This window comes from Pristis pectinata, chromosome 8 (assembly GCF_009764475.1).
Source record: "Pristis pectinata isolate sPriPec2 chromosome 8, sPriPec2.1.pri, whole genome shotgun sequence".
NCBI classification, from domain to species: domain Eukaryota; kingdom Metazoa; phylum Chordata; class Chondrichthyes; order Rhinopristiformes; family Pristidae; genus Pristis; species Pristis pectinata.
The window spans coordinates 40,862,951-40,887,788 of NC_067412.1; the positions used below are offsets into that span (position 1 = coordinate 40,862,951).

General features: G+C 41.5%; 1 protein-coding gene across 2 annotated transcripts in view; it reads right to left on the reverse strand.

Annotated features, from left to right (window-relative positions):
* The window catches only part of tmem184a (transmembrane protein 184a), a 67,313-nt gene that overhangs the window by 27,605 nt on the left and 14,870 nt on the right, over positions 1-24,838 (reverse strand). For both annotated transcript variants that reach the window (XM_052021393.1, XM_052021394.1), the window contains exons 2-3: positions 21,450-21,680; positions 7,052-7,217 (exon numbers count right to left, since the gene is read on the reverse strand). In XM_052021393.1, the coding sequence (XP_051877353.1) occupies positions 7,052-7,217; positions 21,450-21,680 (397 nt within the window). The remainder of the gene's footprint in view (positions 1-7,051; positions 7,218-21,449; positions 21,681-24,838) is intronic.

Genomic DNA, 24,838 nt, shown 5'->3' on the forward strand with positions numbered 1-24,838 from the left:
CTCTCCATCTGCCCATCACTCACACACTACTCCAGAGGTTCCCCTCCCCACCTCCTACCCTTTATTCCATGCTCCTCTCTTATCAGATTCCACCATCTTCAGCCCTTTGACACTTCCACCTTACACCTCCCAGCTTCTGACATCATTCCCAGTCTCCCCCCTCCTTCATCTGTCTATTACCCACCTCACCTGGATCCACCTTTCACCTGCCAGCTATTGCTCCACCCCTTCCCTCCACCCTTTTACACTGGATATCTCCCCTCTCAGTCCAGATGAAGGATCTCCAACCGAAAAATCGACTGTCCATTTCCCTCCATAGATACTGCCTGACCTGCTGAGTTCTTCCAGTGTTTGTACGTATTGCTCCAGATTCCAGCATCTGCAGTCTCTTGTGTTTCCAACGTTAGTGCCCTCTCCCTGGCCAACATTAAGGTACTAATTACACCTGGCCAACTCCGACGGACAGGCAATGAAGCTCACATGCCAACATCAGACTCCCAAAATGGGCCCTTTACCCTGAGCTCCACTATGGGAAGATATTTTCAGGGCAAAGGGAGCATTTCAAAAACATTCTCAAGACCTCCTTGAAGAAACATGCACCATCTTCACTGACATGTGGGAATCCTCGGCTCATGATTGTTCAAAATGGAGGAGCATCATTTGGAAAGGCAGTGAGAACCTCAAGCCTCTTCAACAGGAGTACCAGAAGTCCAGCAAAATGGGAAAAGGAGCCCAAAACACCCACCCCATCAAGCACCTCATGCCCACCTATGGCGAAGTCCATGGATCCTGAGACGGATTCATCAGCTACCGCAGGGTGCACAGAATTGTGGGGAAGCAAGTCATCCTTGATCCTCAGCATGTAGAATAAATCAAAGCCTAATCATTGTGGCATACACATTTTCTATACTTGCACAGGTCACACCCAGAACAAACCAGCTCTTCCAGCCTAGCAGCCCAGTGAAAGAATGGAAGTAATTAAACACTCTGAGCCTGTGGTTCCTGACTAAGTCACAGCAAATTCATTCTTTGCTTACCATTTAGCAAATGCCAAGGGCAGGGAAAAATGCTGCCTATCACACAAGCACACCAGCAACAAAAGTGACATAATCCAGTGAGGCGTTGCCTGTATTTTTGTGTGTTGATCAAGGTTAAAACCATTAAAGGACTACTTGCATCCAAAGGTAATTTGGATGCAAAATGTAAATCTTGGAATATGTAAATACAACTCTGTAGAAAGCAAGGTATAACAACACTTATCAGGAATGACTTTCTCACATGGAGGTGGGTGTAATTTACCCACTTCTACCACTTTCTCTGGCAGCTTGTTCCACATGCCCACCACCCTGTGTGAAATTACCCCTCGTCCCTTTTAAATCTTCCCCTCTCACCTTAAACCCATGCCCTTAGTTTTCAATTCCCCTTCCCTAGGGAAAAAAAAACTGCATTCAACTTATCTATGCCCCTCATGATTTTATACACCTCAATATGGTCACCCCTCAGTCTCCTGTACTCCAAGGAATGAAGTCCTAGCCTACCCAACCTCTCCCTATAACTCAGGTCAAGACCTGGCAGCATTCTAAAGGGCAACAGGGTTTGGATTAATTTATCAGAAAAGCACTGGAAGTAAAAATATCAAATCCAAAGTGTAGCTGCCTGCCAAGACAAGACTTGAAAAATTGGAGAGAGGGGCTTCATTGGGGTACTGATCAATTTTCAGGCCTTCGTTTCATGTGAGTGAGCCTTACCTTGGGTTACAAAAGCAAATTTCCACAGATGCTGGGACTTTGAACTAAAAATAGAAAATGTAATGCTCAGTGGGTCGGTGAATAACTGTAGAGGGGGAAACTGGGAATAGTCTGATCCAGTCTTCACCTCACATATGCTCCTCGCCCTATTCCCATGGCTGCACCGATCCCAACAAGCGAGACCTCAAGTAGCGTTGACAGTGTGACATCATTGTGGGTGCCAGGATGGGAATGGAAACCAAAGATGAGACATCATCCTTCCAGATACAATGTTCCTAACTTGACATTTGGTTCAATAATTTCAGAAAATCAGCCTTTCCAGGATTTTTATTTCAGATTTCTAGCATTTGAAGTATTTTCCTTTGGTAATTTCAAGTAATGACTCTGCTTCCTGTTTACACCTCCTTAAACCTGATATCCTGCATTTCTATTTGTCTCAGAACCACCCACTTTCACCTTAAATATCACAGTATTTGTTGTTTTTTCTCTCCTGGTCTCCACATTCTCACAGGCCTCAACTTTTGTTCCCTCCTTCCATCCCCAATTTCTCATTTTAAAACCAGATTTATATTTAATTTTTCCCATTTCTTATGAAGGGGTGGTCGATGTTTCAGGTTGATAGTTCTCTTTCCACAGACTTTGCATTTTCAGTTAGTCCCGCATTAGTTTAGCCGGATGTGCTTCATTAATTCCATATTACATGCGTGTAAGAGGTAAACAACATGGAAAAGCACAAGATAGAAAATGTCTTTCACACTTCAGAACATCCTAAACACTTCACAGTGCATTGAAGTACATTCATTTTGTAATGTGATGCAAAGTTTACAGACTATTGGTGGAAATATTGGAGGGCCAACAAGAAGTCCACCTTTTAGGAATGTGTTGCATATAAACATTCTTTGATGATATGTTTTCAATTTCAACATCCTTCAACAAGAAAAAGCAGCCTACTCGATTGGCACCCTTGCCATTCCCTAAACATACCCTCTTTTCACCAGTAATACACTGTGGTTGTAGTGTATGGCATCTACAGAATGCACTGCAGCAACTTGCCAAGGCTTCTTCAACAGGATCCCCCAAACCCATGACCTCTATCACCTAGAACAGGAGCAGGCATACAAGAACAATACCATGACTTGGAAATGCAGTATACTCTCAGACATCTGGTATCCATAGGGTGGGGGTGTGGGAGGGAGGGGTGGGTAGACATTGTCTATATCGAAATTAGCAAAGCATTTGACAAGGTCCCGCATGGTAGGCTGGTCCAGAGGGTTAAGGCAAGCCGGCTAAATGGATCCAAAATTGGCTTGGTGATTGGAAGCAGAGGTAGTGGTGGAAGGATGTTTTTCTGAGACTGTGACCAGTGGTGTACTGCAGGAATTGGTGCTGGGACCCTTGTTGTTTGTGATGTATATTAACGACTTGGATGTGAATGTCGGCGGTATGATAAGTTAGTTGGTGTTGTGGATACTGAGGAAAGTTGTCCAAGGCTATAGCAGAATACAAGTCAGATGGAAAATTTAATGGAGCATTGACAGATGGAATTTAATCCTGAGAAGTGTGAGGTGATGCATTTTGGGAAGTCAAATAGGGGTAGGACATATACAACAAATGGTAGGGCACTATGCAATGTCAATGAACAGAGAAACCTAGGGGTCCAAGTCCACAGTTCCCTGAAAGTGGCAGCACGGGTTGATAGGGTGTGAAGGCGGCATAAGGCATGTTCACCTTCATGGGTTGGGCATAAAATATAAGAGTCAGGATGTTCCATGCAATTTTACAAAGCACTGGTTAGGCCACACTTGGAGTAGTGTGTGCAGTTCTGGTCGCCACACTGCAAGAAGGATGTGATAGCACTGGAGAGAGTGTAAAGGAGAGGTCAATAATCAAAATCCTTTTGCCATGGTTAGGTATCAAAAACAAGAGGGCATATGTTTAAGATAAGATAAAGTAAGTTATCTTTATTAGTCACATGTACATCGAAATACATAATGAAATGCATCTTTTGTGTAGAGTGTGCTGGGGGTAGCCCACAAGTGTCGCCACACTTCCAGCGCCAACGTAGCATGCCCACAACTTCCTAACCTGTACATTTTTGGAATGTGGGAGGAAACCCTTGCAGGCACGGGGAGAATATACAAACTCCCTACAGACAGTGGCTGGATTTGAACCCGGGTCGCTGGTGCTGCCCCTAACTACCGTGCCTGCCCTTGTGAGAGGAGGGAGTTTTGAACCGGATCTGCAGGGTAACTTTTTTTAAAATATACAGAAAGCGTTTGATATTTGGAAGGTACTGCCTGAGGAGGTGGTGGAATCAGATACAATTACTATGTTTAAGAGGCATTTAGACAGACACAAATAGGCAAGATATAGAAGGATATGGACCTTGTATGGGTAAATGGGATTAGTGTAGAAGGGCAAAAAGGTTGGCATGGATACGGTGGGCCAATATCTGTGCTGTACAACTCTATCACGAGTATTCTATGCATAAACCTTTCAATAAATTCCTGAACTACATGTCATCTCCTTACCTTTTTAAATAGCAATGTTTCACACTGCAATTCTATATTTTATAGTTAAATGGTATTAATGTAAAATGCAGCAAAAATAAATCAAATGAATGACTTACTCAACAGCACATGGTGGCCCATCTTCAAAGACGATGTTGCTGCTAATCAGCATACAACTGCACTGCCCTTATGCATAAACAAACTAAAAATGTCTTTTCATGCTTATTTTCAACAACACTTGAAATAAAGTTCACAGTTTGAGCATTTTATAAGATTGCTTAATATCTCTAGAAATTTTTACCAGTTTCATGAGAATTCCAGATGCATGAATATCAGATAAGTGAGAGTTTACTGTATATCCAATATCTCTGGATCAAAATCCCTACCTTGGAACTCCCTACCTAACATCACAGTGGAACAACAAGGACCAAGCGAGTTAAGGAAAGTCTGGCACGGCTATTAAAAACTGGCCTTGCCAATGACCCCATAGCCCATGAATAACTAAAGAATAGATATTCTTCACCACCCTATCACAGGTCGATAGGGTGGTGAAAAAGACATATGGCATGTTTGCCTTCATAGGTTGGCACATAGAATATAAGAATTTGGACGTTATACTGTAACGTTACAAAGCATTGGTTTAACCACATTTGGAGTATTGTGTGCAGTTCTAATCACCACACTATAGGAAGGATGTGGTTGTGCTGGAGGAAATGCAGAGAATATCTACCATGATGATGCTTGGATTGGAGGACTTTAGCTATGGGGAGAGATTGGATAGGCTTGTCTTCCCTGGAGCAAAAGAGGCTGAGGAGTAACCTGATAGAGATATACAAGTTTATGAAAGGAATAGAGTAGATAGTCGGAATCTTTTTCACATGGTAGGGGTATAAAAAACAAGAGGACATAGGTTTGAGGTGAGAGGAAGGGGTTGTAAAGGAGGATTTGATGGGAATGTTTTGTTTTACACAGAGAGTGCTTGATATCTCGAACTCATTGCCAGAGGAGGTGAAAGAGTGAGATACAATCATCACATTTAGGAGACAATTAGACAGACCATTAAATAGGCAAGGCATGGAAGGATATAGACCTAATTCGGGCAAATGGGACTAGTATAGATAGGCAAAAATTTTGTCATGTGGTGGGTTGAAGGGCCCATTGCTGTGCTGCACAACTCTATGACTAATACACACTATTTTCTCTTCCTGTAAATTATAGGACAGTTAAAGGTGAGAATGACCATTCAATGGATTCAGCCTGGTTACCCTCTCCTTAAATCAGGCCACTAATAAGGAGGATTCATTTATCTGTGCCCTCTCTCAGTCAGTAGTGTCGAAACTGGGATACATGGGAATGTCAAATATAGATTACAGTTAGGTTTAGCTCACCCGGGCCAAGGACTGGACCATTAACTTTGTCCCACCCACTTTTAACCTAGTCTTTCTAATTCCTCCTATTGATTTTAAGCATCAGACACATCTTCTTCTGATTAGTCCAGACCACCAGCCTCATCCCATTCTCTTCCTTTTGTTGCTCTCACTGTAAATTGATGACATGCTCTGCACAATGAAATCGCTAGTATTCTGCACCTGTACTCTTTCCAGCACTGTTTCCTGCTTCTTCTTCTCCAGCTCCCTCATCATGCAATCTTAGTGCATTCATCTTCTGACACTGATTAAAATTCACAAACAAAAGCCTCCTAGGTCACCTATAATCAAGCATTGTGCACATAGTACACATTGCGCCAAGCATTTGTGTTGCAGAGTCCAAGGACAACCTCAGAAGCAAAAAACAGATCAAGTATCCTTGACCAGGTAAATCCCACAAACCTCTGCTTCAAAGAAACCACACCCAGGTACTCCCCATCTCCGGAAATGAATTATACCACTACATGATAAGCAAGCAGTCAGCCACACTATGGGGATAGAGTAGATGGAGTGGGACTAACTGGACACTTGAAAGGAATGGTGCAGGAACTATGAGCTGAATAGCCTCTCAGTGCTGCAAGATTCCTTAACACAAGTCAACAGAGAACTTCATTAATTTCAACTAATATGAATCAGGTAAGTGAAAAGTTCTCAGTACACAGTGAGCAGGCACAGTAGTGTAGCAGTTAGTGTAATGCTTTACAGCGCCAGTGACCCGGGTTCAAATCCAGCCACTGTCTGTAAGGAGTTTGTGCGTTCTCCCGTGTCTGTGTGGGTTTCCTCCGGGTGCTCCGGTTTCCTCCCACATTCCAAAGACGTACAGGTTAGGAAGCTGTGGGCATGCTATGTTGGCGCCGGAAATGTGGCAACACTTGCAGGCTGCCCCCAGAACACTACGCAAAAAGATGTATTTCACTGTGTGTTTCGATGTACACGTGGCTGATAAAGGTATCTTATCTTACAAACCATACACAATTTTGTATTCTCATCAAATTGTCAACATATCACAGATGTTTGTCTTGTGCCAACAAATCCTGAAAAAAGTATTCTCTTCATGGAAAAATACCACCTTGGAATCTCTAGCTATCCTAGTATTTTTGACTAAGTATCACTGGAAGTCCTTGCAATATCTTTTGAGGGGGTTGGGGGCGGGGTGAGGTTGGTGGAATTTGGGGGACGACAGGACGTGCAACGGGGGAGAGGTACAGTGAGGGGGGGTGAAGGGTGAGAGCAAGCAGAAGACTGAAGGGGGTGGGGGAGGAAAAAGAGATATTGCAACTTGTTCTTCAAAGATCAAAAGGTAGTTCTGATTCTACAAGTTAAGAAACAAAAAACATAAATTCCTGGAATAATGATATTTGCTCACCTTCGTAACAATCTCGCACAGAGTCAAAGTAAACGTAGTACTGATCATTGCTGATTAACAGCAGGCTAAGCCAGGAGTCGAAGGAGTAGATGGGAACAATGAAAAGGATTCGGAGAATGTATCGCTGCTCATTGGGCCTGCTGTAGTGTCGGAGATGCAGATAAATCTGTCAAGAGGTGGGAATTAAAGAAACGACAGAAGTTAAAAGATTATATACCACATTTTAAATTAAAATTATTCCACCAAAACAGTATTGTTAACTCATCCAACAGAACAAAGCAATGAAGTTTTCTGGTGCTTCTGACTGCTGCTTTTGATGAGCTGAAAAACATCATGTTCCTCAATCACCATCAGCTTACAACTCCTTTCTACAGACAACCCAGTATCTGAGATGGACATTTTTACCACCAGCTTAAGACAGGGAAATAGATTAACCCTTCTGCCCATGATGGGCAACCGTATATGATCCTGTGTTCCTGCAAACATTGAAGGGCTGCCCATCATGCCCATTATACTGAAAGACAAACTCTTTGCCAAGGAATTACTTTGGAAAGTAGTTTTCACATAAACAAATAAAACAATGTAGTTTGAGATGTTGGTTTAGTGCAGATCATTGCAGAGGGCATCAAAGATCAGAAGGGAGGTGAGGAACTTTTACCCAGGGGGTTTACAGTTGTTAACAGGGTAACTTGTTGACTAAACAAGTGGTAGAGGCAAAAAACACTCATGCCACATAAAATGTACTTGGATGAGGCTCAATGTGCCATAACTGCAACTATATGGGACCTTGGTGTGACTGCACCTGGACTATTACAGTTTTGAGCTCATTACCTACAAATGGATATATTTGCCTTAAAAGGATTGCAATGGTGATTCACCAAGCTGGTTTCTAGGATGGTGAGTTTGTTGTACGATGAGAGATTGGGTAGATTAGGCTTGGATTCTCTAGAGTGAGAGGAGATCTCATTGAAACTTACAGAAGAAACTTATAGAAACTTCCAGAAGAAGAAAAAAAACACAAGCTGTTGAAGGAACTCAGTGGGTCAGGCAGCATCTGTGGAGGCAGAAGGAGGGTCAACATTTTGGGTTGAGATCCTGCATCAGGACTGAGAGCATAGAGAGGTGACAGTGAGTATAAAGAGGTGAGAGGGAGGAGTGAGCCAGGAGTTGGCAAATGATCGGTGGAAGGGAAGATGGGCAGATGGAACCAGGTGAGGGAGGGAAGAGTGGAGGTAGAGGGAGAAAGGCTGGAAGTGGAGCAACAAAGGGCTGCAGATTCTGAAATCTGCTAAAGGAAGGTGATAAGAGGGAACCAAATAAAGGAGGGATGATGGGCAGATGGGAACCAGTGGGGGAAGGAAAATGGGTAAAGGGGTGGGGGGGGGGGGGTGGGAGACAGGGCAGGGAGATTTGTTGGAAAGAGAGGACCTGATGAATCAGAAGAGAGAAAAGAACAGAGAGGGTGCAGATTACCTGAAACTGGGAAATTCAATGTCTATACCACTGGGTTGTAGACAAGGGCTATTGAGAGTACAGAGAAATAGAACCAAAGTGGAAGATCAGCCGTGATCTTTATGAGTGGTGGAGCAAGTGCAAAGGCGAGAAGGCCTAATCCCTAATCTATTTCATATGACTACATTGCTACAGGCCAAGAACTGTGAAGTGGGATTAAGTCAAGAGGTGCAATTATGCTGGACATCCACTTTGGGCCACTGTGGACATGATTGTTCAAGGATAAAATTCCATTATTCTAGTCTCTGATCAGTAGTACTTCCTGCACCTCTTCAAATGACACAGAATACGAGATACTGAGCGAACCAGAGGGAGGTTTAGAAGTATTTTAGGATTTATTTTAATGCAAAGATGATGTAGAATGAACTAATTGAAATGTGATGGAATTAGATTCAGTAGTAATTTCAAAAGACAAGTGGGTAAGTATATGCAAGTAAAAAAATGACGTGGACAGATCTGTATGTTGCGGACAAATCATGTGATCCATATGGATGGCATTCAAAACAAAGTTTTCCACTGTATTGCAGAGCATGAGACAACATTAAACCAATCACCAGATTCTGCATCAGACTGATCATGAAAATTCTCATTATGCGAAATGCACGATTACATCAAGGTTTAAATCAGAGTGGCACAGTTGCAGCTGTCTCACTATTCTGGGAATCTGGGTTCGATCTTGACCTTAGGTGTTATCTGTATGGGAGTTTACACATTCTCCCTGTGACCACATTGGTTTCCCCAGGGTGCTTCTCCCAAAGATGCGCTGTTTGATACCCCACCATCAAAAGTACCTACATGAGGTGCTGCCTCAAGAAGGCAACATCTATCATCAAAGATAAGATAACTTTATTAGTCACATGTACATCGAAACACACAGTGAAATCCCCACCATCCAGGCCATGCCATCTTCTCGCAGATACGATCGGGCAGGAGGTACAGAAGCTTGAAGTCCACACCACTGGGTTCAAGAACAGCTACTTCCCTTCAACCATTTAGTTCTTGAACCAACCTGCACAACCGTAATCACTACCTCAGTATAGCAACACTATGACCACTTTGTACTACAATGGAGTTTGTTTCTTTTTTGTACTAATTGCATTCTTTCTTGTATAACTTATGTTTATGTTTTCTCAGGTGAATGCTGTATCTCTAATACCATGTTCCTGTGATGCTGGTGTAAGTAAGTTTTTCAGTGCACCTGTGCATACATGTACTTGTGCATATGACAATAAACTCAACTTTGAGGTGTGGGCAGTTGGTAAGAATATCATGGGGTCTTGATATAGGAATATGTTGGGGAACAGGTTATAGGAAAGTCAGTGAGGGAATGAGATTGATGGGATTGCTCTGATAGCCAGTATTGATCCAATGGGCTGAATAGCTTCCTTCTATTTTATGAAAAATAAAGCCAAACTTATCTTACCCATCTAAGTTAAAGACAAATAAAATTATGTGCCACTGAAACACATTCATAAACAGCATTTTGATCTAATAAAGCTGATGTTTATAATGGCTTCCGGATTCAAATCAATTTGGTACCTGGGACAAGAAGCAGCCACATCCTCCTCATACCAGGCACAGCTGCCTCCAGATGACAGATTACACAATCTGACCTGAACTGCAAACCTCAAAGGCATGGCAATCAATGAAAAACACAAATTCCCAGTGAGCACAGTCCCACGAGTTATTAATTTAAAAAACTAAATTAAAGGCAACCTTGAAGCCCAAGCATACTTCATTAACACTGTCCAGGAGCTTCAGTTGGAAATTACTACATCATTAATATAAATAGGCGCACTGTTCTGTTCCAAATGATTACAGAATAAGTGCAAAAGAGCAGGTAATTAAATGAAAAATTTGGCAACTTGCCTCAGTTTTAAATCCTTCCATAATCAACCCTCTATTTCTTTGAAATCTCCTCCAGGCCTACAACCTTCTTAGATGTCTGCACTCTCCCAACCCTGGCCTCTGACTCATCACTCATGTTCATGCCCTATCATAAGGGATGATGCTTTCATTTGCCCGTGCGTCTTCCCCCTGCCCATCCTCCTCCCTTCAGCAGAGAAACAGGCCTCTCAGTCCACTGTGATCATGCTGATCATCAAACACACATCCTAATCCCATTTTTCCAGTCACATCCCAGGGGGGCGGGGTGGCGAGAGAGCGAGAGAGAGAGCGAGAGAGAGAGCGAGAGAGAGAGCGAGAAGAGGAGGAATGTTATAGAAGACCATTACCCTCCCAACCATCACTTCTTTGTGATGTGGGAGGGAACCAGAGCACCTGAGTGAAGTTAAGAAGGTCAATGTGCAAACTCCTTATGGACAGCACTGGAATTCAGAATCGAACATGGATCTTGGGAGCTACAAGGCAGCAGCTCTGCCATCTACATCACTGTGTCACTTTCCTTTTCTTCTTCAGGCACACAAACTTTTGGTCAATTTTTGACAATGTCAAACTTTGTTCGATAATTACACCTATGAAGTGCCAAAAAAAACTGTACTGCATTTAGAGTGCTATATAAAATCAAGTTTTACATATAACAGTACAGCAGAGGAACAGGCTCTTCAGCCCACAATGTTGTGCCAAACTAATTAAACTGGTAATTGAACATCTAGCTAAGCTAATCCCTTTTACCTACACGATGCCCATATCCCTCCATTCACTGCACATTTGTATTACTATTTAAAAGCCTTTATCATATTTGCCTCCACCACCACCCCTGGCAGCGCATTCCAGGCACCAGCACTCTGTGCAAAAAAAAACTTACTCCACACATCTCCTTTGAACTTACCCCCCTCACTTTAAATGCATGCCCTCTAGCATTAGGCATTTCAACCCTGGGAAAAAGATACCAACTGTCTACTCCATCTATGCCTCTCATAATCTTATAAACATCTGTCAGGTCTCCCCTCAGCCTCTGCTGCTCCAAAGAAAACAATCCAAGTTTGTCCAACTTCTCCTCATAGCACGTACCCTCTAATCTAGGCAGCATCTTGGTAAACCTCTCCAAAGCCTCCACATCCTTCCTAAAATGGGGCAACCAGAATTTAATGCAATACTCCAGATGCAGCCTAACCAGAGTTTTATAAAGCTGCAACACATCTTCCTGACTCTTGAACTCAGTGCCTCAACTAATAAAGGCAAGCATGCCAATATGCCTTCTTTACTACCCTATCAACTTGTGCAGCCACTTTCAGGGAGGTATAGACTTGGACCCCAAGATCACTCTGTACATCAACACTATTAAGGGTCTTGCCATTAACAGTGTATCGTCCCTTTACATTCGATCCTGCAAAGTGCAACACCACATACTATGTCAGATTAAACTCCATCTGCCATTTCTCTGCCCATACGTGCAACTGATCTATATGCTACTGTATCTTTTGCCAATCTTCTACACTATCCACAACACCACCAATCTTTGTCTGTGAACTTACTAACCCACCCATCCACATTTTCATCCAAGTCATTCACATATATGGCAAGCAGCAGACGTCCCAGTATGGATCCCTGCAGAACACCACTAGTCAGGGACCTCCAGCCAGAATAAGTCCCATCATCCCCTACCCTCTGTCTTCTATGGGCAAGCCAATTCTGAATCCAAATGGACTAGTCATCATGGATCTCATGCATCTTAATTTTCTGGATGAGTCTACCATGAGGGACCTTGTCATGGTAGTTGGCTGGTCAAATAACTGGCCCTGTGATCCAGATTAGAGCGGTCCAAGGTTAGATTCCCAATCAACTCTCAGTGAACCAATCACAAATTAAACCATGGTCCAGTACCAAAGCTGAGTAAAAGGGAAGAGTGAACATGGGTAGTTACTCAGCTCCCCCTCACCAATGGGGGTTTTCTGGAGTTTCTTTACAAATGTTGAGAAAGAATCTGCAGTGATTGAGGAATAAATCATCTGGGCTAGTCATGGGAAAAAAATTAGAAAGCATAGAGACACACAGGATATTTAGCATGGATAAATGTCATAAATCAAATTTCATAAATTGACATAAATCAAGGACATTTAGCATGGATGTTAAGGGAAGGTCATATCTGACAAAATGTTTTTTTGAAGTAATAAGGGGAGTAGAGCTTTTGATGTAAAATACAAGGATTTTTAGCAATGCATTTGACAAAGTTCCATGTGGCAGTTCAAAAAAAGTTAAAAGCCAGGGGATCCATGGGAAAGTCACAGAATGGATTGGAAATCAGCTCAGCGGGAGAAAGCAAAGGGTGTGAGTTCACAGGAGTTTCAATGAGGGCAAGGCTATAAGCAGTGGATCTCTGCAGGGCTCAGCTCAGTTTACTCCAGGCAGATTGGTAAATTAGAAGAATAGATTGACATTAAGAGAATCAAGGGATATAGTATTAGTGCACCAAAGTGATGCTATAAAAAAATCAACCATAATCTTATTAAATAGTAGAGCCCTTGCAAGGGGCCAAACCACCTGCTTCTGCTTCTATTTTTATGGTTTTATCTTAGCACAAACCTCCTTCCTTTTACCTTTGTTCCTCCCACCTGAGATCCATGATGACTAGTCCATTTGGATTCAGAATTGGCTTGCCCATAGAAGACAGAGGGTAGTGGATGATGGGACTTATTCTGGCTGGAGGTCCCTGACTAGTGGTGTTCTGCAGGGATCCATACTGGGACGTCTGCTGTTTGTGATATATGTGAATGACTTGGATGAAAGTGTGGATGGGTGGGTTAGTAAGTTCACCAGAAAACCCTGTCAATCTTGTTTTCCTCTCTTCAGAAGTTACATCGCCTGTTCAGTATTTGTCGCATTTTCTGCTTTCATGGGAGGTAATAAGCACCTGCAATATTTTGCAGTGTTTTGCTTCATTGATGCACACCCTTAAATCAACTCACAATCTCCTTTCAGGTACCTTGGGCTGCTGCTAAAACCAATGCGCACGAAGATTTAAACTTTCTACACTGTGTCTTGTGCTCCATAAACTTATATTTTCACACCTCATGAAGACAAGAAACGTTAGCAATGCTCCCCTCTTATGCAAGTGTCCACGCTCCAAAAGAGACACAACTAGAAGTGTGTGAGCAGCACTTATAGTAGTTTTAGGCTGGGAGTGGAGATGCAACCCAAGCAGAAAAGAATATAGAGGGATTGCTCCTTTTTAAAAAAAAAACTTCATGATGAAAAGCAACCAGTTAGCTCAGCTCAGTCTCTCTGACATGATCTGAACTTTGGGGGTTATTTTACGTGTCCACGTTGATCTTGTGGGCAACAAGAATAAAGTGGAAAATCAAGTTCTGGGACAAAGCCTCAGTACTCCACCATGCTCACAGTCCTGGATCAGAAAATGACTGCACTTCTGCACATCTAAGAGAAAAGACACCTTGCATTTATGAGTTTATTAAATTGCAAACTATCCAATGAAGTATAGCCACTGTTGGAATTTAGAAATTCAGAGGGTAAAACAAACAACTTAGTAATAAATGACCAAGTGACCATGGCTCTAGTTGAGAGATAAATATTGCATAGAAATCCAAAGGAAAACTACTTTGCTTCTCTTCAAAATAAGTCCATGGGTTCTTGCACATTCATCTGAGAAGGGAGACAAGCCTTTGGTCAACATCAAAATGTCTGATAGTGCAATACTCCTTCTGTATTGCTCAGGAAAGGTCAGCTAGGATTTTCCATCCAAATATGTGGGAGTAACAACCTGCTAACGTGGAGGTGACATGCCTACCATTGCTGACAAGGAACATAGCTCCTGGTTACAATATTCCAGGAAGCAACGCAGCTTGTAAATTGTGTTCACAAGGCTTTGTAGCTGGCCATTAATTGCCATCCCTCAGGTACTTAAAACCTAAGAACAATGTCATTTAATTCACTCTAAAGCCTCGTGGCTCACCCAAGTAACAGCTTCTTCCCCTCCGCCATCAGATTTCTAAATGGTCCATGAACCCATGAACACCACCTCAATATTCCATTCTGTTTTGCACCATTTATTTATTTTTGTAAGTTATAGTAATTTTATGCCTTTGTTCTGTACTGCTGCCCCAAAACAACAAGTTTCACATCATCTAAGCCAGTGATAATAAATCTGATTCTGATTCTATGGGTTTTGAAACTTTATCACGACTGTGTACATTTTAAAACTAAGTTGTAAAAATGGAAGGGGAGCTTGCAAGTCAGATTTATAGCAAGAAGCGACAAACTGCCCTTCTGTTTTTATCTAGTTTAGCATTTTGGTTCTAAAGTGATCAGGACATGTTGATAGACAGATGGTCATTGGTGTCTAGCTAATGATTAACACCCCTGCTGCAGAAGCCTGGAGATGAAGAGGAATTCACGTGCACTTTGGACTCATTCCGATTTATTGATGCAATAGTGAGATTGCTCAATAACCATGAAAACTGAAATAATTACAAATGCGGGAAACTGGATATAAAAACAGAAAAATGCTGGAAACTGTCAGGTCAAGCAGCATCTGCGGAAAGAGAAACGGAGTTAACAATTCAAATTGAAGTCCTTCACCTGAAATGTTAACTCTGCTCATCCTTCCACAGATGCTGCCTGACCTACTGATTATTATCTGGCATAAAAAAAAATTGGAAATAATGTTCAGTTTCCACAGCCCTTTTTTATAATTACCCTCCAGCCATTTCCTCTGATGTCCTTGTGGTTATTACCAGACCCAGTTCCACTGGCATCATTCACCATTTTGCACAGCAGTTTTTGTTTTGATTTGAAATTGGAGGTAACTAAATTAGAGTAAAGTGCACAGCCAAGTGTTGGGGGATAGCTGGCCACACGTCAGTGCTGTATTGCCCAGTCTCTGCAAGGTTGAGCAGTTGAGGGGCAGTGGAAAAGCCTTGCAAACACAATTAGGACAGCTAACAGAATCCAGTACTGGTTTCCTTATTTCAGAAAATTGTTACTGCATTGCGAGCAGTTTAGAGGAAGTTTATTAAAATGATACCTGGAATGGGTGGGTTGTCTTCTGAGGAAAGGTTGGACAGGCTAGGCTTGCATCCATAGGAGTTTAGGTAAGTGAGGAGTGACTTGACTGAAACATACAAGATCTTGAGGCTCTGATGAAGGGGCTCCGACCTGAAACATTGTTTCTCTTTCCACAGATGCTGCCCGACCTGCTGAGATGTTCCAGCATTTTCTGTTTTTGTTTCAGAAACTGAGGTGCTCTTGACTGTATGGATGTGGAGAGAATGTTTTGTGGGTGAACTTAGCATTAGAGAGGTCACCTTAAAAATAAGAGGCCACACGCTGAAGGCAGTTGAGATGAAAATTTTTCTCTTGGAGGGTCTGGAGTCTTTCGAACTCTCTTCCTCAAAGAGGAGTGGAAGCAGTGTCTTTGAAAAATTTTAGAGGAAAATAGAGGCAGAGGAAAATAGATTCTAGATGAGCAAGAGGGTGAACGGTTTGTGTTGGTAAGCAGGAATGCAGAGTTGAGGTTACAATCAGATCAACCATTGTATACTAAATAACTGAGCAAGCAGAAGGGGTTGAGTGGCCTCCTTCTGCTCCTAATTTGTATGCCTGTAGAAGAATATACTGAATAGGTGCAATACCGCTAGGTAGGGCAAGTTCACATGGAGCTAGTTGGACTTTTCCTGATTAAACCATGGATTAAACCACAGCCAACGGAGGGCTCAGCGACACAACTAGCACCAGCTTTCAGGAGAGTTTCCAATACATAGCGTGTATAATCAATCTTTTCACTGTGCCAACGCCCTGATAACTGAAACAAAGCAAAAGACCTAATAGAGACCTAAAAGAGCTCATAGTCCACTTCAAAAGGTCAGTTTGAGATCTTTTTGAGTGATATCTGATTGACACAATAGACCTCTTCCAGGTAGAGGTTTCTGCACTCAGTAAATAGTCCCAACCAAACAGTTTGGGCCTAACCAGGTGGACCCCAGTATAATTGTTGCCTGGAATCCTCTTCAACTTCTTACAGTAAAATTCTTTGTGTAATTTACAGTTTAATGACCTTTTTATTATCTTCTAATTGTGAGGGAGTGAATCCAAAAATTGATTGAGGTAACAGGGCATTTTTATTACATACTAGATTATTGAGCAGTTTCTATCTGACCCCAGGCGTTTCCTTCAGCATATTAAATAAGCAATGAACACAACAGAACTGTGTTGGCTCTCCCCAGATTTGTATACCACAGTGAGAATTACCTGCACATTAGAAGCTTTTATCCCCATTAAGTGGCTAGGCAAGTCACCTCTCCTCCCCTCCTTGATGGGTGCAATGATGAATCACTAATGCCTCTCCTTGGTGTCCTCGCTTGCTTGGTTGGTTGACATTTACATATTATATTATTGTTTGATAGTGTCAGCTCTGCCTCGCTAATTAGCACTCTCTTCCAAGTCAGCCTCACTTCAGAATTATGAGCATTAGAATCAGCCTGATACTCCAGTACAGTGCCAAGAGGGAGCTGCAGTGTTGGAAGTACTGTCTGTTCAGATGAGATGTTATAATTACAGTCTAGTCTGCTCTCAAAAGATGGATATTAAAGTCTTCTGGACAAACTTTATCAATTATCACAAAACAGCACTTTGCTTCTTTTAATACAACAGAAAATGCTGGAAATACTCAGGAGATCAGGCCACATCTGTGGGAAGAGAAACAGAGCTACGTTTCAAGTCAGAGACCTTTCATTTTGCTTTTTTTTCCCCTCCCAGATGAATTGGTATAGATTAATTCTTATAGCTTGTGCTGCTTTGCTGTGCACAAATTGACCATTATGTTTGTTCACACATCACTGACGGCACTTAAAAGTATTTTAATTGTTTCTGAAGTGGCTTGGAATGTCCAGAGTACATAAAAATCGGTTCTTTCCATTTATCATTGCTTGCATAAATAAAATGGCTAAATTTACGTCCTCTGCACATTCCACACCACTTCACAGTTACTTAAGTTACTTCACGTGTGATCACAATTATTGTCAAGCCCTCTCCAGGTCAGACTGCATTACAACGTGGAATTGCTGCTTCACCTGCAACCAAAATTTGAGCCTTTCAGCCACCCCTCAAAAGAGAGTGGAGGATGGGAACACTGGAATTGATGAGTCAGGGGGTAACAAAGGCATGAATGGAAGTCTCAGTGGCTGACAGACTAAGGGAAGTGCAGAGATACGGGTTTTGTGATGAATAGACTAAAGATGTCAGAAGTCCAGATCAAACAAGACAGTTTCAAAGAATCTGGTTCAGTCTGAATGGCCAGAAAGAGGATGGAATCGATGGCCTGATGAATAATCTGAAGTCAACAACATAACGTTAACTGAAGCACTTTATCCTGAGTAAAATGTAGATGCAATGGACCACAACAAGTCAAAGAAAAAGTGGAAGTAATTGTGAAGATAAGGAAAACCAAGTTCATTCCTTGGCAGAGTACAACACAACAGTGGATTTTGGTCAAATCTTGCAACAGGATTAACACCAATTGTCATCAATTACGGAAGAAAGATGAGAAATATCCAGATGAAGACATGAGTAGTTACCAATGGAACAAGGTTGTGTTAAATGGGGACATAGGGTTGTCATACTAAGCGTATTGAGAAGGTAAAAGTTAGGAGGGCTCCACAGTGAGCATGAAGACAACTGACAAAGTTTTGTTTATTGGTTTGAATTGGATAACAATTCTGAAGACAAGTGTACTGTCTGTCAAGACTGCAGAGCTAAATCACCACAGACAGCTTTTCAGGTTGGAAATGGGCAACAATAACTTTGGCCGAAGAGTACTCATTGATTCTGGTGAAGAAGGGACTATGGATTTCTCAGTACTAATAGACAGTGGGACAGAAATAATACATGTTGAATCTTGTACTACAGCAGAGTGTACTGGCAATGAATTGAGATCCATTTTCTTTTGTCTTGATTCAACGGAAGAACTCACCTTAGATACCAGTGCTCAATTATATTCATTTCTATCTGAACATATTATGAAACAAATGGTTTTAAGCACACACTTGCTTACCCACATCATCCAGCACCAAATGGTGTGGTGGAGAGTTCAGTGAGAATTGTGAAAAAGCACCGAAGAAACAGATATTGTAAGGCTGCTGGAGTTTAACAATGAGATATTGATTAGCAAACTGTTGATAAACTACAGGGCAATGCCACATTCAACAGCAGATTATACAGATGAATTACATGCCCTCTTCATGTTACTACCATCGGGGAGGAGGTATAGGAGCCTGAAGACCCATACTCAATATTTCAGGAACAGTTCTTCACCTCTGCCATCAGATTTTTGAATGGTCCTTGAACACTACCTCGTTATCTCTCTTTTGCACTACTTATTTATTTTTGTAACTTATAGCAATTTTTATGTCTTGCACTGTACTGCTGCCACAAAACAACAAATTTCACGACATGTCAGTGATAATAAACTGGATTCTGATTAGTTGTGTAGAAAACTCAACACATTTGAGCCTAGTTCAGCCAAATCTTGAGAAGAGATTGGAAGAGAGGCAGTCAAAACATCAATGAAAATAAGATTAGAGTCATGGAGAGAGACGATTTAAATAACTTCTTGGAGTTTGTGCATTAACACCAATTAACAAATCTGACATTTGGAAGTGGGATATTGGAGTGATTATGGAAAAATGTGCTACCTCGTAAAAGCAGGAAACAGAATTAGAAGAGAGCATGGGCAAGAGCACATCAAAAAGATATGTGATCCCATGTTCCAGAAGTTGATTCCACTACTTTGGGTCAAGAAATAATATCTTCCCCAAGGAAAGGATGCACTACCAATAACACAGGGTCCTTTGAGATCAAAGAGACTCAGAAAGCCTGCTGACAATAAATCTGTAAACAAGGTGTCCCCTTGGACCTTGTGGGAGGCTAGTACAGAAATTGCAGGGGCCCTGGCAGAGATATTTGCAATTTCTTTAGCCATAGGTGAGATGCCAGAGAACTGGAGGATAGCTAAGGTTGTTCCGTTGTTCAAGAAAGACTCTAAGAATACGCCGGGAAATTATAGGCTGGTGAGCCTGATGTCAGTCATGGGTAAATTATTGGAAGGTACTCTAAGGGACAGGATATATGAGGTGTGCGGTAGAACACCAGGAAATATATTTCACCTTTCACCCTAAGTCTACGTCCTCTAGTTCTAGTCTTACCCAACCTTAGGGGCAAAAGCCGGTATGCATTCACCCTATCTATACCCCTAATAATTTTGTATACCTCTGAGATCTCACAGGTAGATAGGGTCAGAAAAAAAAGCTTTTGACACTTTGACCTTCATAAATCAGGGCACTGAGTACAGAAGTTGGGTTGTTATGTTGAAGTTGTACAAGATGTTGGTGAGGCCAAATTTGGAGTATTGTGTGCAGTTCTGGTCACCTACCTACAGGAAAGATATCAATAAGCTTGAAAGAGTGCAGAGGAAATTTACAAGGATGTTGCTGGGACTTGAGAACCTAAGGTATAAGGAAAGGTTGAATAGGTTAGGACTTTATTCCCTGGAGCGCAGGAGAATGAGGGGAGATCTTATATACAAAATTATAGGGGGTATAGATAGGGTGAATGCATACAGGTTTTTGCCCCTAACGTTGGGAAACACTAGAACTAGAGGACAGAGGTTTAGGGTGAAAGGTGAAATGTATAAGGGGAATCTGTGAGGGAACTTCTTCACTCAGAGGGTGGTGTGAGTATGGAACGAGCTGCCAGCGGAAGTGGTAGATGCGGGTTCAATTGTGACATTTAAGAGAGGTTTGGATAGGTACGTGGATGGGAGGAATTTGGAGAGATATAGTCCGGGTACAGGTAGATGGGACTAGGCAGAAGATCAGGTCAGCATGGACTCAATGAGCCAAAGGTCCTGTTTCTGTGCTGTAGTACTCTATGACTCTAATGCAAATATGTGAATCACTCTTTTCAAAGCAGTGTAGGTACAGTAATGTTAGAGCCTGTTGGGGGGAAAAGAAACAAAATGCCTAATTTTAGCAGTTTTGGAGGTCTCTTATTAATTCATTACATTCCTGATTCTACATAGTTAGAACAAGAACCACAGATATATTACAATGGTTTGCAGCAATAAAAGTGCCCGGAATTCCCAGCAAAATGGAACATTTGATGGAAGTTCAAAGTAGCTTTGATCAATTAAATACAAAGAAACTGCTTCCAGTGGCGGAACAGTCATTAACCAGCAGACAGAGTTAAAGCAAAAGAACACGGGAGGAAACAAATGGGGTCCTTTCGATATCTATAGTGAGTTTTCATAATTTGAAACAGACTACATAGCGAGGTATTAGAAGAATATTTCAAAATGGCATTCGAAACTAAAATTAAACAAATATTTGATGGGAAAAAATTTTCAATATTCTGGAGGGAAAAGTGATGGAAAGGGATTAACTGGATAGACCTAAGAGCTAGCACAGCCATAATCTGCTGGACAACTTCTCTCTGAGCCACATCATTCTATGATTCTTCAGCCACCACTCACAAGCCATTCGGGCCTCCAGTTGTAAAAAGTTATAGTGCTTATGGTGAAGATGACAAAAGATTTCAAAGCAAAACACCAGAACTGGCAGGTTAAACCTGTAAGGAAAGATGGGGCAAACTGGCACAGATTTCTCTAGAAAGGGAAAAATATAGCATGATCTTATTAAAATATCTAAGATAACAAAAGTGTTTAATCAGGTAGACATGGAGCAGTTTGCATTTGATGGAGGGACCAAGATCATGGCCTGTAAATATATGTCGATCACTAATAAATCATACAAAGAATTAGGAGAAACTTCCTTCATCTGAGAGTGGTTAGAATGTGGTAGCTGCTCTCATGGAGAGTACTCGAGGCAGATAACCGATGTACTTAAGAGTCAATAAACACAAGAAATATGAATTAAAAGGACAGTGTAATTCTATGCAAAAGCAACCTCAAACTCACCTGATGAAATGTTACGATTAGCGCTGCCCAAACACAAATGCCAGAGATCGCTTGTGCTTTTGGAGTCTCCAAGAAAATTCTTTGCTCATGTGCACTGAAATTGCTGGGAGCTATCTTCTGCAACATGCTTACAGTTCCAGATTTGTTTCCATTTGTGGCACTGGAAGCAACAAATGTGAGAAACTCGGCTGTTGACATTCCCATAGGAACTGGGCTTCCGCTGCTGTTCATCTGTACACAGAAGAGAGCAAAATCAGCTTTGCACCAAACAACTGAACCTCCTTTTAATCAGACAATAAAAATGGTGTACAGATGTAAGTTAACATACTAAAGCCTCCAAAGCTTCCAGGCGATTCCATTCCTGTACACTGCATCATTTACTCTGTACTTGTTCTTTCTACCAAAGTGTATCACTTCTCTCAATTCTGCATTAAATTTCATCTGTCATGATTCTATCCCTTCTTCCTGTCTATAATTTTCTGCAATGTTTACCTCATTGTCAAGCTTTGAGCACACAAATTTGAAAATATTACCCTGCACCACCATGCTTAAGTCATTACTATTTAATAAAGAGAGCAGTAGCCCCAGCACTGACCCTTGGGGAACATCGCTATCTACTATTCTCTCATCTGAAAAGTAACCAGTTACAAGGTTTCTGATCTCTGCTTTCTGCCTTTCAGCCAATTTCTTATCCATGCTGCTGCTGATCTCTTAATACCATGGGCTTCAATTTTTCTAAGCAGCCTTTTGTGTTGGACTTTTTCCACACAGTACCTCTGCAAATCCACATAGACAATATCTACTACATTCCCTTCATCAACATTCTCTCATTTAAAAAATTCAATCAGGTTTACCTGAATAAATCCATGCTAGCACTCCTTTACCCACTCAAAATTCTGCAAGTGCCTATTAATATTTACTCACATTATAATTTCTGGAAGTTTCTGCAAAGCTAAGATTAAAGTGATTGTCTAGCCCTTGCATTCCTTGTTCAACAAAGGTGTTACATTAACCTAGTTTTTTTGGATTGGAATGTTAAGGCAAGCCCTTCGGCAACCTCCACTCCCAACTCAGTTAATAATGCAGGAGGAATCCCATCCAGACCTGGTGATAAGTAGAACCAAAGTACCTGCTCCATATTGATCTTTACCCTAGCTGTTATTCCAAATAGATCACCTTGAGCTGAAATTTTGACAGCTTTCTCATCCTTAGTAAAACATAAGTGCAACAGAGGGAGGGCTGAGCTGTAGTGACACTGTCTTTAAAGTGTCATATATATATGTCCTGGCTAATATTCATCCACACTAAGAAGCATTGCTTATTATGTTATAAATCTGTTGTTGCTGCGATGCTACTTGTGTGTAAGCTATCATGCTGTTTACCACATTTATACTTTGGTTGGTTTCTGGGTTTATGTGAAACGTCCAGTATTGAAATTGGCTTGTATTGGTTAATAATCTGGGAAGCCTTGGCTTACAGCCTAGGGAGCTGAAGACATTACAGTGAAAAGTGGAGAGATTTTTTTTAAAACTGCATAAGCCAGAATTGAAGGCGCACAGATATCACAAAGGTATGAGCCTCTCTAATTGCTAAAAGCTCCTGGGAGATCAGGGATGGGTTCACAGATCAAGAACAGTGTTGCCCTTTGCTAGGTTTTAACAGTGACGCTGTGTATGGGTGGCAACAAGAATGCAGAATGATCTAACCAAACTGGCATAATTACTCAGCTCATAAGTTCAAAGGTAACCCAAGACACGGGGAGTTAAAATTGTTTATCAATTCATTCCAAGTCCTGGGTGAATTTACCTTCAAATGTATGCAGGCAACTTGAGAGGAAGCAATATAGAGAGCACAACTATAAACTGGGTATAGGAACGGAAGGATCAAGGGGTAGTTCATCGTAAGTGGCAAGGAAGGTTGAGAAAGGTGTTAAAAAAGACATTCATGATACCAGGCTTAATAAACAAAGTTGTAGAGGACAAGAGCAAGAAAGTCATGGTGAACCTTTATAGAACACTGGTTCAGCCACATTGGAGCACTGTGTTCATTTCCGGATGCCACACTTCAGGAAAGATGGTAAGGCTTTTGTGAGGATGCAGAAGTGATTTATCAAAATTATTCTGTGACTGAGGGACTTTAATTGTATGGATAAACTGGAGAAGTTAGGGTTGTCCTTCTTGGAATAAATGAAGTTGCAAGGACATCTAATAGATATATTTAAAGTCATTAAGGATAACAGACAGGATAGGTAGAGAGAAACTGTTCCCATTGGCATAGTAGTCAAGAACCAGGGGACACAGAAACACATGACTGGAAAAAGCACAAAAATGATACAAGGAAAATCTCAAGAGAGGCAAGTGATTAGGATCTAGAAAGCACTGCTAGTGTAGTAGTCTAGGCAGATTCAGCTGCAGTATTCAAAAAAGAGCTGAAAGGAAAGGACTATGGGGAGGAGGAGGAATAATGAGACTAGATAGAGCCAGTACTGACTCAATGAGCTGAATGCTGTAACCATTCTGTGATTCTATGTGGGACATTTGGTGCAGCCTGGCTTCCTATCAAACCACCTACTTGGTCTGAAACCAATTTAATGAAAACCATACATAATTTGCATTAATTTCTTAAACATCAAGATGCATACGACTTCAAAAATGCAAGTGGTTTAAAAACATTTCATGAATTAAAAATGAGATTGCAACATTTGTACTGCTACCATATTTTCCATTAACCAAGCATGTTTGCCTGGTTCAGCTGACATACAAAAGGTAATCACGCTGCATGATGAATCATTGATGTAATAACTACATAATTGAGCAATCTGAAGCTTCCACGGTTGGGCCATGTGCATTGTTGACTGTAGCATGCTGGTTCCATGTTAGAGGGAGCCACAAGCATTCACTAATTCTGCAGGGGGACCCAGTGAGATATCAAAATCACCCACTCTAGATTCTGAAGTGAGCTTCACGAAGCCAACATTTCTTTTTCAGTTGCCCCTCCAGAAGAAGGTGTACCTTTTGCTCTTTGGACTATCTTCTACCCGTTTCAATCAGTACAACATTGACGATATCAAAGCATCCATAATTCCAAACTATGAAAGCAGAGCTGCACTCAAGTCTAATCCTGTAGGGATTGTCCATGAGAATCCTGATCTTCATATTATGGAAAGGAAGATACCTGAGTGGTGTTTCTTCTAATGGGAAACTGGAGACCTAGCTCTGCTGTGTGGGTGTCAATGCTTACACATTGGTGGGCACAGATGTGGTGTGGATGCAGAAAAATTCCACAATAAAAGACTAAATTACCAAGAAATGGAGTGAGTTAACATAGGAGTACGTCTGCTGGAGTTCATTCCCTAATGCTGTCACCCGAGTCAAGTCATCATTTGTCTC